General features: G+C 39.0%; 1 protein-coding gene across 4 annotated transcripts in view; it reads left to right on the top strand.

The window, feature by feature from the left end:
• The window catches only part of RTN4IP1 (reticulon 4 interacting protein 1), a 46,800-nt gene that overhangs the window by 20,565 nt on the left and 10,126 nt on the right, over nucleotides 1-16,109 (top strand). For 3 of the 4 annotated variants that reach the window (XR_016511634.1, XM_090279720.1, XM_090279719.1), the window contains exons 5-8: nucleotides 1,937-1,985; nucleotides 8,814-8,950; nucleotides 11,906-12,089; nucleotides 15,626-15,718. Coding sequence is in view for 3 of the 4 variants with exons in the window: in XM_090279720.1 (XP_090135846.1) it covers nucleotides 1,937-1,985; nucleotides 8,814-8,950; nucleotides 11,906-12,089; nucleotides 15,626-15,718 (463 nt within the window). In the remaining variant the exon portion in view is untranslated. Of the gene's footprint in view, nucleotides 1-1,936; nucleotides 1,986-8,813; nucleotides 8,951-11,905; nucleotides 12,090-15,625; nucleotides 15,851-16,109 lie in introns of those variants that run through there. The other variant, XM_090279718.1, reaches the window with a different exon arrangement.

The raw sequence follows: 16,109 nt of genomic DNA, 5'->3' as shown, positions 1-16,109 counted from the left end.
CTCAATTGTAGGATATAATGCTGATTTAGCTGATTTTTAAAGTCAAGAAACATTGACCAGATATCTGCTGCATCCAGGGTGGTTGCCCAGTGATGGGCATTATGTGAGTCTCTGCCCTCAAAGCCAGGCAGACTAGCCTGGGAAACAAAAGAATAAGTGGAAATTAACGATGTGACTAATGCCAAATGCAGTGGCATGGATATCAGGCTCGGGGCTGTCTCAAGTGTATTTATTGTGCAGGAAAACTGGGACTTGAGCCTTCAGGGGGAGGGAGACCTTAGTGTGAAGGCATCTGAGAGCCTCAGAAGGGTCCGAGGGTCTGTTCCGGAAATAGTGAGAGGGTTCAGAGCTGAGGTAAAGGTTAGATTGTGAGGAACTTAAATGAGTTTGACCAGGAGGATAAACATGGATGAATTCATCTTTGGATGTATATGAGGCAGCTTTAGTGCTTTCCCCTTCATTTAGGAAGTACTAAAGTGAATATATGTGTGAATTGAAGGATTTTGGTGGAGTTGATCTTTAAAGTTTCTTCCATTTACAATTTATAACTGTGAAATTAAAAAAAAACTTCTGGAAGGAAAAATTTACAAGGAGACTTAAAACCACACTTAATGGTATTTCAAGGGAACAGTTGACTCAGAAACTTTACTAGTAATTTTTAAGATCTACAGAGTGACAACCAGCCTTCTGTGATTTCGGTAAGAGAGAAAAAAATAAAATAAAACTACAGTTAAGATTGCAGGCAGAATACACATTCCAAGCTCTGGTGTACTTGCTAGAGACAGGTGACAAAATTCTCTGTACTTACTAGCAGCCAAGTGAAAGGGGAACCCACAACTAGCAGTTACACAATATGTAGTGACAAACAGAAGCACACCTACTCCCACCACTTAATCTCAGAGAGATATTTTTCTGTGTGCGCTCATAAATTCTCATGAAGAATTCTCTCAACAATATCTCCTTAGCTAATGTATCAAATATCAAGCTGTCACTACAATGTCCCTCAGCCTATATTGGTAGCATAACACCAAAGTGCGGTTCATTGCAAACAATTGTCTGAAGACCTGACACTGTGCCATCTAAGGAAATCAATTCAATGGGGCTCTGGCTTAAGTCAAGAATAAAATTTAGTAAGAGTATGTTAAAGCAGTGATTCTTGAGATTCTGTTTTGGGTCTCACATGTCTTTGGGAAATTGGTAGTAGGTCTGGAATGCTCCCTCCCCAATGCACACATGCATAATCACACCAAATTTTGTGCATTATTTCAGTCCATTCACAATGTCAGAGGGTTCACACCTTCACGCCTCCCATCCTCACTCATCCATGAACTTCCTGATGCACACCGCTGATGCGCACTGTTGATCGGGAGTTGCAGGAGGGATGCAGTAAGGAAACATGGTGAAAACCTGGAGCACAGGAATGTTTGTGCTGATAAAACAGATTCACCTCGTTTAACAGGCAGCCAAATTGAGGCTAGGATTGATTTCCATTTATGAAAGTCGGTGAGCTTGACGGGACATGCCTGAACAAAAGACATTTATTCCACTTTGGCAGGAATGTGGTCAAGAATGTGATTTTTCTTAGAGAGCAACTGAATCTACTCTAACACGTTAAAAAGGACCCCAGAGCTCCCTCTTACAGAGAGAGATTGTAAGGCAGATGTTGCCAAGAACCATCTGAGCTTCTTTAAAAATTTTTTAAAAGTATTGCTATTTTTTGGTATTCTTGGTAGAGTTCGTAGAATGTCTAGCTTGAAGCATTTATAGCTTATTGATAAATTTAAAATAAAAACCCTGGGAATCTTGGGAAGCTGAATGATTTTATTTGCTTTTGGGATTGTTTATCTCTGAGCCAGTGACATATTGAAAACATCTTGTTTATTTATCCAGTTACATTGGCTTAATAGTTTCATTAATTGTTTCTTTTGCATTGCAGTGTTTTGATCTTGGGTGCTTCAGGTGGAGTTGGTACTTTTGCTATACAGGTAAACAATTGTTTTCTTTTAATTTTGAAAAGTGGTTTATCCATACTGTTCCAGGGCTTCTTGTTGTAGTAGAAGTAATTACATAAACAATAGAAATAATAAGACATGATGATGATGATGATGATGATGATGATGAAGATAGCTTATTTTTTGAGCCACATATTGTATGCTAGCACTTTACAGTTATTAGCTATTTAACCCTGCTAATGTTTTTTGAGATAACATTGGTTAATACCACTATAAGTTTCAGGTGTATGACATTACAATTCAATATCTATATATGTTATAGTGTGCTCACCGCCAAAGGTATAGCTTCTACCCATCACCATATATTTGGCCCTGTTTACCCATTTCACCCTCCCCCTCTTCCCTTTTGGTAATCACTATTCTATTGTTCCCATCTGTGAGTTTGCTTTTGTTTCTTTTTTTTTTATATTTCACATCTGAGTGAAATAATAAATACAGTTTTTGTCCTTTTCTTTGTCCGATTTATTTCACTTAGCAAAATAACTTCAAGATCCATCCATGTTGTTACAAATGGTAATTTTATCTTTTTTATGGCTGAGTAGTATTACATTGTATATATATACGTATTTGATATATGTAATTGGTTGTTTGTTTTTGTTATTTTTCTTGTTGAGATGTGTGAGCTCTTTATACAGTTTGGATATTGACAACTTTTATTTTTTATTTTATTTTTTTTTATCCTTACCTGAGGAGATGTTTATTGATTTTAGAGATGGGGGTGGGTGGAGAGAGAGAGACAGACAGACAGACAGGTGTTGATGTGAGAGAGAAACGTTGATCGGTCACCTCCTGCACATGCCTCGACTGGGAACTGAAGCCACAACCTAGGATTGTGCCCTGACTGGGAATTGAATCTGGAACCCTTTTTGGTTTATGGGATGATGCTCCAGCTAACTGAGCCACCCGGCCAGGGTGGACATTAACTTATCAGAAATATAATTTGCAAATATTTCTCCCATTCAGTTGCTTTCCTTTTTGTTTTGTTGATAGTTTTCATTGCTGTGCAGAAACTTTATTTGATGTAGTCCCATTTGTTTATTTTTGTTTTTGTTTCCCTTGTCATTAGAGTCAAATCTATGAAAACATTACTAAGATCAGTGTCCAGAAGCTTAACACCTATATTTTCTTCTATGTATTTTATGGCTTCAGGTCTTATATTTAAGTCTACTCCTTTTCGAGCTCATTTTTGTATATGGTGTAAGATAGTAGTCTAGTTATACTCTTTTGCATGGGGCTGTCCAGTTTCCTCAATACCATTTATTGAAGAGACTACTTTCTCCATTGTATGAGTGTATTTTTGGCTCCTTTGTTGTAAATTAGTTGTCCATACATGTGTGGGTTTATTTTGGGGCTCTCAGTTATGTTCCATTGATCTATGTGTTTGTTTTTCTGCTGGTACCTTACTGTTCTTTGTTACTATTGCTTTGTAGTATAGTTTGAAATTGGGGAGTGTGATACCTTCAGCTTTGTTCTTTTTCCTTGGGATTGCTTTGTCTATTAGGGGTCTTTTGTGGTTCCATACAAATTTTAGGACTTTTTTATTCTATTTGTGTGAAAAATGCCATTGGGATTTTGATAAGGATTGCTTTGAATCTGTAGATTGCTTTAGATAATATGGAATTTTAACAATGTTAATTTGAATCAATGAGATGGAATATCTCTTTATTTCTTTGTGCTGTCTTCAGTTTCTTTAAAGAAAATGTGAGACAGTTTTTGACCTTGTCAATAGAAAGATTATTATTTTCATGAATTTGTAAAATAAATATTAATAAAATAATAATAATCAACATATTAATAAATTAATATTAATAAAATAATATTAATTATTTTTTCTTAAAAGCTGAGGGAAAGGTAGGTTCAGTAAGTTCACTGAAATTTCAACTTGCTCTTCTAAGAAGGAAATTTTCTAATGTAGAAGGAAGTGTTAATCTTTCCAGTGGTTAACATGAGTTACTTTGTGGATGTCCTGTATAAGAAATGTAGGAAAGGTTTTAGGGAGGAAGATCATGGGCTGTGCAGATGGGTAGAAGTTTGCCATTTGGTAGAAATTGATAAGCTGACTCTAAAATGTATACAGAGAGCTATAGCTTAATACTATGAAGATGGCAGTACTTTCCTAAAGTGATCTACAAATTCAATACAATCCTTTCAAAATGGCAGCTGTCCTTTTTGCATAAATGGACAAGCTGATCCTAAAATGCATATGAAATTGCAAGGGACCCCAAAATTGCCAAACAATCTTGAAAAAGGGCAAAATGGAAGACACATATCTTGATTTTAAAACTTGCTATAAAAGTACTATGATCAAAACAATGTAATACTGTGGCATAACGTTAGGCATATAGATCAATAGAATAGAATTGAACATCCGGAAATAAATTGACACATCTATGGTTAATTGATTTTTGACTAAGGTGGCAAGGCCATTAAATGGGGGAAACAATAGTCTTTTCAATGAATGATGCTGGGATAACCACATGCAAAAGAATGATTGCACCCCTTCCTCACATTATATTAAAAAACTAACTCAAACTGGGTTAGAGACCTAATTGTAAGAGCCAAAACCATAAAACTCTTAGAAGAAAGCATAGGAATAAATCATCATGGATTTGGCAATAGATGCTTAAATATGATACCAGAAGCATAAGCAACAGAAGAAAAAAATAGATAAATTGAACATGTGATGAATTTTTGTGCATCAAAGAATGCAAGAAAGTAAAAAAAAACAACACACAAAATGGAAGCAAATATTTGCAAATCATTTATCTAAGTAGGATGTAGTATCCAGAATATGTACAGACCTCTTACAACTCAACAACAGAAAGACAACCCAATTAATAGTTAGAAAGAACTTGAATAGACATTTCTTCAAAGATATATAAATGGCCAGTAAGCCCATGGAAAGATGTTCAATATCATTGGTCATTAGGGAAATGCAAACCAAAACTACAGTGAGATACCACTATACACAAACTAGAATAGCTGCTAAAAGATGGAAAATAACAATGTTGACAGGATGTAGAGAAATTGAAACTTGTATGTTGCTAATGGTAATGCCAAATGGTGCAGCTGCTATAGAAAAACAGTTTGGCAGTTTTTAAAAATGTTAAACAGAAAATTAACATGTGACTTGGAAATTCCATTCCTAAGTATATACCTGAAAGAAGTGAAAATACATATTCAAACAAAACCTTGTACACAGGTGTTCATAGCAGCATCAACACTCATAACAGCCAAAAAGTGGAAGTGACTCTCATGTCTATTAGCCGATGAATGGATAAACAAAATGCATATACATGCTGTAACATATTATTCAGCCATGGAAAAAGAATGAAGTTCTGATGCACGATACAACATGGGCAAACCTTCAAAACATTTTGCTAAGTGAAAGAATCCAGACACAAAAGGTCACATTTTGTATGATTTATATCACATACAGAAGAGGCATATCTGTAGAGACAGAAAGTGGCTTAGTGGTTGTCAGGGGCCAGGGGAGGAGGCAATGGGGAAGACTCCTTGATGGGCATGGGTTTATTTTGAGGGTGAGGAAAATGTTCTGGAAATACAGTGTTGATGGTTGCCACAGCATTGTAAATGTACAAAAAGAATGGTGAATTTTATATTGTGTGGCTTTTACCTCAAAACAGAAAAATCAAATGGTGCCCTGAGCCACCAGGAATAGGATGGCACCTAATGGCTGTCACAGTTGGGGTCGACTGCTTAGCTGGCTAGCTCCTGGGGGTGGGGGCTTGATGGAGTCTCCCTTACTTAGTACGAGGTGAGAGGCCCTTTCCCCCATATGGGGCTAATGAGCACACTCAGAGGCTCTGCCACATTGCTTTCCAGGAGGGAGAACTGGGGTCCTATCGCCTCCCCACACCCCACTTCAGCCTTTTGAGGACTCAGATAGTGCTGGAGTTTCCCGTCCCTCTGCTCACTGAATTGGGGAAGAGTGGAGTATTCCTGGGAGATGCACACTTTGACTTCTTTTTAATTCACCATTAGAAACTGCTATGGTCTGAATATTTGTGTCCCTCCAAGATTCATATGTTGAAGTTTTAATGCCCAATGTGGTCGCTTTAGGAAGTGGGGCCTTTGGGCAGTAAGTAGGCCATGCGGGCACAGTCCTCATGATGAGATTAATGCCCTTATTTATAAAAGGGGCCAGCAGAGCTCCCTAGCCCTCCAGCCACATGGGGCACAGAGAGCAGGTGCTGCCTGTGAACCGGAAAGAGGACTCTCTCTACAGAAAGCGACCGTGCTGATGCCTTGGTCTCAGACATCCAGCCTCTAGAACTGTGAGAAATATATTTCTGTTGTTTATAAGCCACCTAGCCTGTGGAATTCTGCCCTAGAGACCTGAACAGCCTAAGACGGATACCCAGTGCCTAGTCCAGAGATTGTTAGTAAGTGTGGGTTAATGAATAAGTAAATGGAAGAAAGGAAAAGAGGGATAGTGGGTGAGGGGAAAAGAGGAATGTCAAACCCTGCTGGATGGAGTGTAAATTGGTGCAACCACTTAGGAAAATCATTATATTCATCTACTAAATCTGAATAGAAAGTGTCTTATGGCTTGTTGGTTCATTTTGTTCATTAAATTCCACACATGGATGGAATTATATAGTACTTGTCTTTCTCTGACTTGCTCATTTCATTAAGCATAATGCTCTCCAGGTTCATCCAAGCTGTTGCCAAGAGTAAGAGTTCCTTCTTCTTTAGAGCCGAGTAGTATTCCATTGTGTAAATGTACCACAGCTTTTTTATCCTCTCATCCACTAATGGGCATTTGGGCTCCTTTCAAATCTTGGCTAATGTAAATAATGCTGTAGTGAACATAGAGGAACATATATTCTTTAGTGTTTTGGGTTTCTTTGGATAAGTTCCCAGAAGTGGAATTGCTGGGTCATAAGGCAGTTCCATTTTTAATTTTTTGAAGTAACTCCATACTGCTTTCCACAGTGGCTGCCCCAGTCTGCATTCCCACCCAGAGTGCACGAGGTGTGAGATGGTATCTTACTGTGGTTTTAATGTGCATTTCTCTGATGATTAATGATGTTGAGCATCTTTTCATATGTCTGTTGGCATCTGTATGTCCTGTTTGGAGAAGTGTCCAATCAGGTCCTTTGCCTTTTTAAAAAATGAACTAACAAGCAAAATAGAGACAAACTTATAGATAGCAAGCTGACAGCTATCAGTGTATGGGTAGGGGACTGGAGGGATTGAGCAAAAAAGAAAAAAAAGAAAAAGTCAATGAATATGGACAAATGTGGTGATTGCCAGGGAAAGGGGAGTACGGAGAGGAGGGTTTGGGGGGATAAATGGTGATGGAAGGAGACTTACTTGGGGTGGTGAACACACACTACAGTGTACAGATGTTATGTTGTGGAACTGTGCAGCTGAAACCTGTATAACTTTGTTAACCAGTGTCACCACAGTAAATTCAATGAAAAGGAAAAAAAATTGCCTTATAGCAAGCCAACAATTCCATTCTTAGAGGTACACTCTGTAGATAGATTTATATGCATATTCAACAAAAGATATTATCAGAATTATTAATACATATATTATTCCTAACTAGAAACAATTCAAAGTCCATCAATAGTAAAATGGAAAAGTAAATTGTAATATATTTTTACATTGGAATATTACGCAGTCGTGAAAACAAACTATAGCCGCTCACAGTTAAGTAGATGTATCTCACAAGCAGAATGTTAGTGAAAGAAGTCAGATGCAAAAGAATACAACTTTGAATTACATTCAAGAACAGGTGAAACTAAACAATAGTGTTTAAGGATGCCTACCTAGATGATAGAACTTAAAAAAAAGGCAAGAAGGGTTTATGAAAGTTCTGATAATGCTTATTACAAGACACAGATCTCTTATAGTCTAGTGAACCTTTGCAACTTATATTAAGGAAGCACAGGAAATAATAACTCTGAACAGGATAGAGAAAACAACTGATCTCTTATGACTTATAACTATCAGTACAAAAATTTCTTGATGAACTTCAAGTACCTGTTCTCGCATTAGGCTGATAATGCCCCCTTTTAATTCTGTGAAATTGTCATAGAAAAGAATTATGGCAATTTTGGAGCAGGATGCTTTCTGGATACTTAATCCTGACTGACTTAGTTCTTTTTAAATTTAAGTCTAATTATTCCTTATTGTTTTAAATATATAAGGCAGCCTCATTTTATACCTTGGGAACTATATAGTTAGGTCTTTTTAACTCAAAGGTAATCCATATTTAAAAATAAAATGGCCATGTTTTCTTCACTTCCTTTTAAAAGCACCTTTTCATTTATTACCTAGTACTGAGAGCCTGTTGCTTTGATATAACTGTCTGACTCAAGACTATGCTAACTTACTGAAGATGCAAATGAAGAAATGTTGCATTTTAATGTTCTGACTATATTTAAAATGGTCATTTTCTGAGGACATGTGATTTGGTGGGGCATTTACCTTTGTCATCATTAAACGCACTAAGCTTGAGACTACCAATTCCTGTCTTTCCTAATCCTGGTGAAGCATCGAGCCCTTCTCCAACTGGATTGGTTATAACTTTATGACAGTGTGACTGGCTGTCTCATCCAGGGAAAATGAGATCTCTTTCTTGGAATTTTCTAAATGAACAAAAGTTGAATTGTTTTTACTAATTTCTGACAGATGGCTTCCTGTAGTTCTTGTTAAGACAAAGCACTTAAGAGTTCTCTAGAGATTAGGTTGATATATCTACACATGGTGCCAACTATTTTTAAAAATGCAGTTTTCTACTCCCCCCCCCCCCCCCATTTTTGGCAGGTAATGAAAGCATGGGATGCTCATGTGACAGCAGTTTGCTCTCAGGATGCCAGTGAACTTGTAAAGAAGCTTGGGGCAGATGATGTAATTGATTACAAATCTGGAAATGTGGAAGAACAGTTGAAATCTTTAAAACCGTATGTATTAGAACAGCGTCATATTGGGAAGGTGGGAACAGGGAAAATTGATAATGCAAGCCAGAGCCGCTTTGGTGACATTATGATCATGCTGAAATCTTAGAGGAGAATCTGTGAAAACACTCCATGTCATTGGAAATCATTTAGGTTGGTTTCTATTTTAATTCCAGATGTTAATACAGTACAGTAACACAATGAGAGAGGTACTGACAAAGATTTTGCTCATGTGGTCTTTTGCTAATTTTTAATTTAACTTTTATTCCTGGTTTATAACAGGTCTGGAGGCAGAATTGGAAGTGTGTTCCTTTTGGTGCCATCTGTTGCCACAGGAAGAACTTAGAGCAGTGTGTGAGAATTTATGATTAGCACTAAACATCCTTTCAGTGTTTTGGCTTAATAAGGGCTTCACAGAAACAAAGGGAGCATAACTATTGGTAATGGGAGCACTGTGAATGTTTCTGGTGCATCTGAATGCCAGGCTGTGGTTTGGCCTAATGTACCAAACAGGAGCAGACCAAGGCATTCTCTCAGGCCCTGCTGATCAGACTGTGGCCCGGGCCGAAATAGAGGGGGTACTTACTAACCTGGTCTTCATCTGGCCAAGACAAGCAGAAGCTGATTTCCAACCTTTTTCATCTCATGGCACACATTAACTAATTCCTTAAGTTCTGCGACACACCAAGAAATGTATGATATTTTTTGCCAACCTGACAAAAAAATAGGTGTAATTTTGATTCATTCACACCAGATGGCTATTGTGTTGACTGTTGTCTTTTTTTTTTTTTTTTTGACAATCTAAGGGAAAAGAGGTCAGTGCCCCTGACTAAATACTGAGGTACTGCTGTTTTAAAAATTCTTGTGGCACACCAGTGTGCCTGCTGTGGCATACCGATTGAAAATAGCTGATCTAGGAGTATTTGGAAAGCTGACTTATTGTCTTTTCAAAGTTTTTTCTCTTTTTGATTAATTTTCAGAAGCCAGTTGTTCTTGCCCACTTTGTGTAGTAGTATATTTTCCTGGCTTCTAGATAGTGGTAGTTTCAGTTGATCTCATACCTTGTGCTGCCTCTGGGAACAGCAGTGAGAGACTGAGGTCAAGGCCAGCCCATTCCCCTCTTTCTACCTTAAGTTTTACACATGTCTGGAGTGTGTCACCAAAGAACAGAGAACCTAACAAATGGAAGGCTGTAGCACACTCAGACTAGCCTCCCACACCTGTGCTACAGTTTGCTCCTCTGCACCTCTGACTAGTGGTCTTATTCCCTTTTGCTTACTCTTCCAGTACAGGGACCTAACCAGCTTACAATGCAGGCCATTCCTTTATTTTTTCTTTCTTTCTTTGACAGTTTTAGTTAAAATTGATCTTTGTACCTTCTACATAGAGTTCGGCTTCTGAATCCACTTAGAATAAGTTGGTTCCTCCCTCTAAATCACAGTTTTTTAGATTTGAATCTTAGAATCTTACAGCAGGAAAGGGCTTTGAAATTCTTGAGTCTAACTCAGTCATGTTACAGTTGAGAAAATCAGAGGCAGAGGGTTTATAAGTTTTGTATGCTTAAGGTCATGCCACTTAATCATTGGTGGGAGAACCGTGTCTACAACCTGGCTCTAGACTTTTTCAGGTGGTGCCTGTTCTATAATACCAGGTTGCCCTTAAATTTTATTTAAAATAAGTATCATCATATTTGTTTATTTAAAATTTGGGAAGGAAGTAGAAAATTAAAAGCAGTAACTTTAGAAACTTAAACTCATAAAAAAACTTTATTTTTTCTAATGGAAAGAATAGTCTTTTAGTAAGGCCATTGTTCTGCACTCATAGCCTTCAATTTTTATTTGCCCTTCTTTAGTTTATTTAGTCCCATGAAAGACTCAGGATGCACAAAGCTGGTCCATGAAGCTGGTTTTAGAAGCTTTGATGTTTGACTTCATCCAGATGAATTTAGGAAGAAAATGATTTACCGAAAAGGACTTTTATCTATCTATCAAATTTGCTTAATTTATAAGCATGCATTCTCTAAATAGATCTTTGCTTTTGTTTTCAAAAGTATTTAAAAGCTTCATTGGGTTTTATCCCCTTTAAGTTGAATGTGTTACTATAGCAGTTTTAGTTTAGACTTAAGGAGCTGAATATCTGTCAGTTCCTGTGGTTTCCATTATGACTAGATTTTCTTGGCACGTGAGAGCAGAATTGAAGACTGAGAGCAGGCTATTGATTTCTCTTTATACTTGTCCTGATGCTATGCATGAAACAAACAAATAAATAGAACATTCCAGGTGAAGAGGATGCTTCTATAAGCAGTTCTGAATGGTAGAGAGATTAAAAGCAAATAATTCTTGTGGTTGAAAACCTTATATACTTGCCACTCCAGTATTTCTGTGTACTAAAGAATGTTTTGACTTATATTGAATGGATAGCTTTGCACTATTCTATAAAGCTTGAGTCAGGGTTTCTCAACCTTGGCAACCTTAGTTTCTCAACTTTTGACTTTGTAGGACTGGATTGTTTTTTGTTGGGAGGAGCTGTTCTGTGCACTATAGTATGTTTATCATCATCCCTGGCCTTTAGATGCCAGTAACCTCTTCTCACTATCTTCCACAGTTGTGACAACTGAAAATATCTCTAGACATTGCCTAATATGTCCCCTGGGGGCTAAAATCACCTTCATTAAAAAACACTTGTTTAAGTCATTCTTAATTGTTAGAAAATATAATTTTATGACCAAAAATATCAGTCACATTTGACTTATCTTGGAGAAAAGCCAGAGATCCCATGAGTGGGTATGCCCTTTTCTCCTTTGTCCAGGCAGCCACCGCTCTGCTGGAAGGCACAGCATAGCTTTGTTTGTGAGCTGGCAGTGAAAGAGACTCTGTAGCTTACTGGTGATGGGAGTGAAGGGGGATTGGAGCGCTGGGTAAAGACTGACAAGGATGTTTTGATTTGATTCTTCCTCTCCAGGTTTGATTTTATCCTTGATAATGTTGGTGGATCTACTGAAACATGGGCTCTAAATTTACTGAAGAAATGGTCAGGAGCCACATATGTGACTTTGGTGACTCCTTTTCTCCTGAACATGGACCGACTGGGCATAGCAGACGGCATGTTGCAGACTGGCGTCACCATGGGTTCTAAGACATTAAAGGTAGGGGTTAGAGACTTAGTTGGTGAGAGCAAGCAAGTGCCTCATGCTTCTGGAAATTGGCTTCCACTTAACCGGCTTCTTTCATCTTGGAGGCAGCGAGCATGGGCTACCAGCATAGGCTCTGGAGTCACACACTGACTGCGTTCAAAGTCTGGCCTCACTTGGTAGCTGTGTGATCCCTCGTAAGTCGGTGTCACTAAACCCCGATGTCTTCCCCTGTAACATGGGTCTAATAGGATATCTACTTTACTTCTGTTGTAAGGATTAAATAAGGTAATTCATGTGAAGAACTTGGCACAATGACTAGTATGTAACAAGCTCCTATTAAATGTTAGCCTTTATTGTTACTGTCTGATACACCTTCGGCTTTTTTCTGGCCCATGCCTGATGGCCCTCTGTCTTCACCAGTATTAGCACATACAGTCTCATATAGGAAGGTGAAAACTTTAAGCCAATGTACAGTTGGGTGTTTTTATGTTAGTAGGATTGGTATATGCCTGTGATTCCAAGACTGGGGCTTTCAGACCTTTAGAAGTCCATAGGCAATTTTTGAATTTCAAAAACCTGAAGGAAATTGTATTCTCCTTCAGTGAGACTGACTACAAAGACTAACAGAATCCTCATGCTTTTTCTGGAATTGTATTAACCTGTCCTTACACTGCATATCCCACGTGAATCAGAAACTCTAGCTATTGATGGCATTCTGGGAGTTTCTGAGACTTGATGAGTCAGCCTGTTAGCAGGGCCACTGCTACCAGAACTGTGAAGAGCTCTGTCACCCAACTGAACATATCCAGTATGCAGTGGACCTTGGAGACTTGCATAGGTCAGCCTTAGTTACAGGACTGATAAAGCAGACAGAGGCTTATATAATTTCACCTTATACACTGTTGGTAATTATAGATTATTGGTTTAAAATCTGAATTAGTGATAAAATGGAATAAATGATACAAAAATGAAGGCAAATTCTATTTAATTAGCTAGACAAAATACTTTAGACTCAAGAAAAAGGCAGTAGAAGGCTCCTTTTCGGTAAAAGGTTGTAGGTCCCTGTGTTGAGCCTGCCACCACTTACCCATATTTGTGAGACGACTAGCTTGATAATTTTTTTTTCTAGAAATTAATTTGGGACCTTTTGGGGAGTGAAATTTAGGACTTTGGTCTCTCTAATTCTGTGTACTAACTGAATACTTAGCGGTAGTAGGGAGGAACCATGACAGAGGAGACCACTACTTAATTCTTGGGAACCATGTAGGGGTAAGAGAGGTGAACACACCAGCACTGTACTCCGGGTTCTTTTACTTCATTTGATTCAGACGGCAGCCAGAACAGTGTCCACAGGGTGCTTTGTGGTAGAAAAAGGAATCTTAACTGTCCTTTGTCTCTTCTTTCCCTTTTCACAAAACCCAGGCTTTCCAGAGCTTTAAAATATACATTTAAGTTTTCTATAAGATTTTACAGTTTGCACTCCAGTGAGACCGTTTACGGTTTAACCTTCAGAGCTGTCCTGTGAGAGTGAAACAGGCATGGCTCTCTTCATTTTCCCTTTCCCCCTACTTGAAAGATGATAGTGGTAATCTCATGTGAAAACCTTTTAAGTAGTTTCTGATGTCTTTGGAGAATGTGCACCGTTAAAGCCTCATTGTAATGCTCTGGGCTCTCCTGCCTGCTTTGGTTTGCTCTCTCCTGGAATGGCCTGGAAAAAATACACAGATCCCTTAGAGCAGAACATAAAAATTCTGCTACTGCAGACCAAAAGTTTCACTTTACAGGGCAAACTGCTGTAAAGAAGTATAGATGTGGTGGTTTTTACTATTGCTGTTCCTTCTTTGAAACCATAAGCAATTACTAAAATGTTTTAATTGCAGTTTATAAGGCCAGACCTTAGCAGGAAGTACATGAACAGGTTTCCTGCGATTGTAATTCACTGGGCCCCCTCTAAGCTTGGGACAATCTTAGTGCTTCAGAATGTGTGTGCGTGTGTGCGTGCGTGCATGCATGCATGTATGTGTGTGTGTGTTTGCTTTCATGCTCTGGCACACATAGAAAATGATAGTATTTGAAGAGCATATTGAGGCTGCTCTGTGTCAAGAGCAAACTACCTGCCAGCCCACGCTCTGCCTTGCTACCCCAAGGGCTGATGGGAGTCCATGTCTCATCACACCTATTCTAGGGTAAACTTGGTTCTGTTTGCATCTGTGGTCTTGGGATAATTATTAATGGTGGCTCCTTTAATTCTCACACTTGTTCCAGGCTAGACAATAAACTATTGGGTCACTCAACCAAACCAGTAAGCGATTCCTGGCACACCCATGTAAAGCTCTGCCTAGACAACAGCTTGGTTTTGTCTTTTTTTCTAGTCTTAAACTCTGATTTGAGAGTGTCTCAACCCTTCCTCAACAAGCTTTACATTTAGCACTAGATAAATATTTATTCCTTACTTTTTATGTATCAGGTACTTTATATACACTCTCATAATATTCTTCCAAAAACCCTGTGTGCTAGGTGTGGGATAACCATCCTGCAGGCCAGGGAACAGGCTGAAAGAAGCAGCTTGACCTAAATAACACAGCTATGGAGTGCCTGAGCTCAAGTAGCAGGGGAGCTCATTGCACCTGCCAGCTTCAGGCCATGGTAGTAGCTTACATCGTGCAGAGGGGTCGGGGGGCCGGGGGGGGGGGAGCTCAGGGAACAGAAGTCTGAGCTGTCCCAGCAGCCGTGGGCAGGTATGGGGAAGAAGGCAGCGTAGTCCTGGCTGCCTCTGGATAGCTCACACCTGATGAAGTGTGGGTGGGTTGGTTGTTAAGGCATCATGGAGAACCTAGTAATAATAAATAATAAGATTCAAAGTGAGTATGGCAGTAGAGTGGTCATGAACCGTCTTGTAAGATTTTTGCTACTTTCACTTGGGGACATTTTGTCCCATTATAAACTTAGGTGGCTTGGGACTTGCTGTAACTATAGGGAAAGACCCAGCCTGGATGCAAGAAAAATTCTACACTTTGTTTTGCCTTTAAAACTGTCTTATTACTCTCAGAGCTATAAAAATCTGTGATTGGATTTCTCATCTAATATCATATTTTGGTGCCTTACTGCCCCCAAAGAATTCTCAAATTAGATAAAAAGCTGTTTTCTTGTGCCTCTGGGCTTTACTCAAACCCTAGTAGAGAAGTCCTGGAGGTCTCAGCCCTAATTCCTCAGAAGGGAGGAGTTGAGTGTGTAAGACCATCTGGACTGTCATTTTAAGGAGAGCTTTCCTGTACTTGTTTGCTTGTCAGTCACAAGTTGGTGAAGAAGCCTGAGTTCACATGGATCGTTCTTTGTTCACTCATTCATTTACTAAACATTTATGGAACATCCACTGTCTGTCAGTCGCTGTGCTAAGGTGCTGGGCAAACAACTCATTGTGTCAGCATGGAATGGGAAATCAGCTTGTCTGTCTTCGTCATTCAGAAAATACTTTCTTCTAAATTTTCATTTAGTCAGATTTTATACCTTCCTATATTTGACATGTCTTTCTTTCTTTTTCTTTTTAGCATTTCTGGCAAGGAGTCCATTATCGCTGGGCCTTTTTCATGGCCAGTGGTCCATATCTAGATGACATTGCGAAATTGGTGGATGAGGGAAAGGTACGTGCAGCTTATTGTATTGCTAGTGGGTTCCTTGTAATCTTGGTGTCCTGCCCAGCGAGCCTAGTCAGTGGGAACTCTGCAAAGGTAGGCTCGACCAACGTACATGCTGCTTCACGCAGCCGAGTTTAAGTGCTTTGTTTTTGGTTCTGCCTCCATGGGAATCATGGACATACGCTACTTCACCTGAAAAAGAGCGTGCATTGACTAGTCTAACCCTCTTGGTTTAAAGATGATGAGGCAGGCCCAGAGAAGTTACCTGATTTTCCCAAGGACAGTGGGTTAGTGGTTAGCAAAGCTGGGATCTGAAGCTGGGCTGCTAATATTTTGGAGATGGTCCTGAAAAGAAGGCACCATGAAGGCAGTGTGCACAGAGGTGGGGGCACGCCTG

The sequence above is a fragment of the Furipterus horrens genome, unplaced genomic scaffold (assembly GCF_987537825.1).
Source record: "Furipterus horrens unplaced genomic scaffold, mFurHor1.1.pri manual_scaffold_6, whole genome shotgun sequence".
Taxonomy (NCBI): Eukaryota; Metazoa; Chordata; class Mammalia; order Chiroptera; family Furipteridae; genus Furipterus; species Furipterus horrens.
Note: the sequence above shows the minus strand (reverse complement) of the source record. Positions and strands in the feature narration are given on the sequence as shown.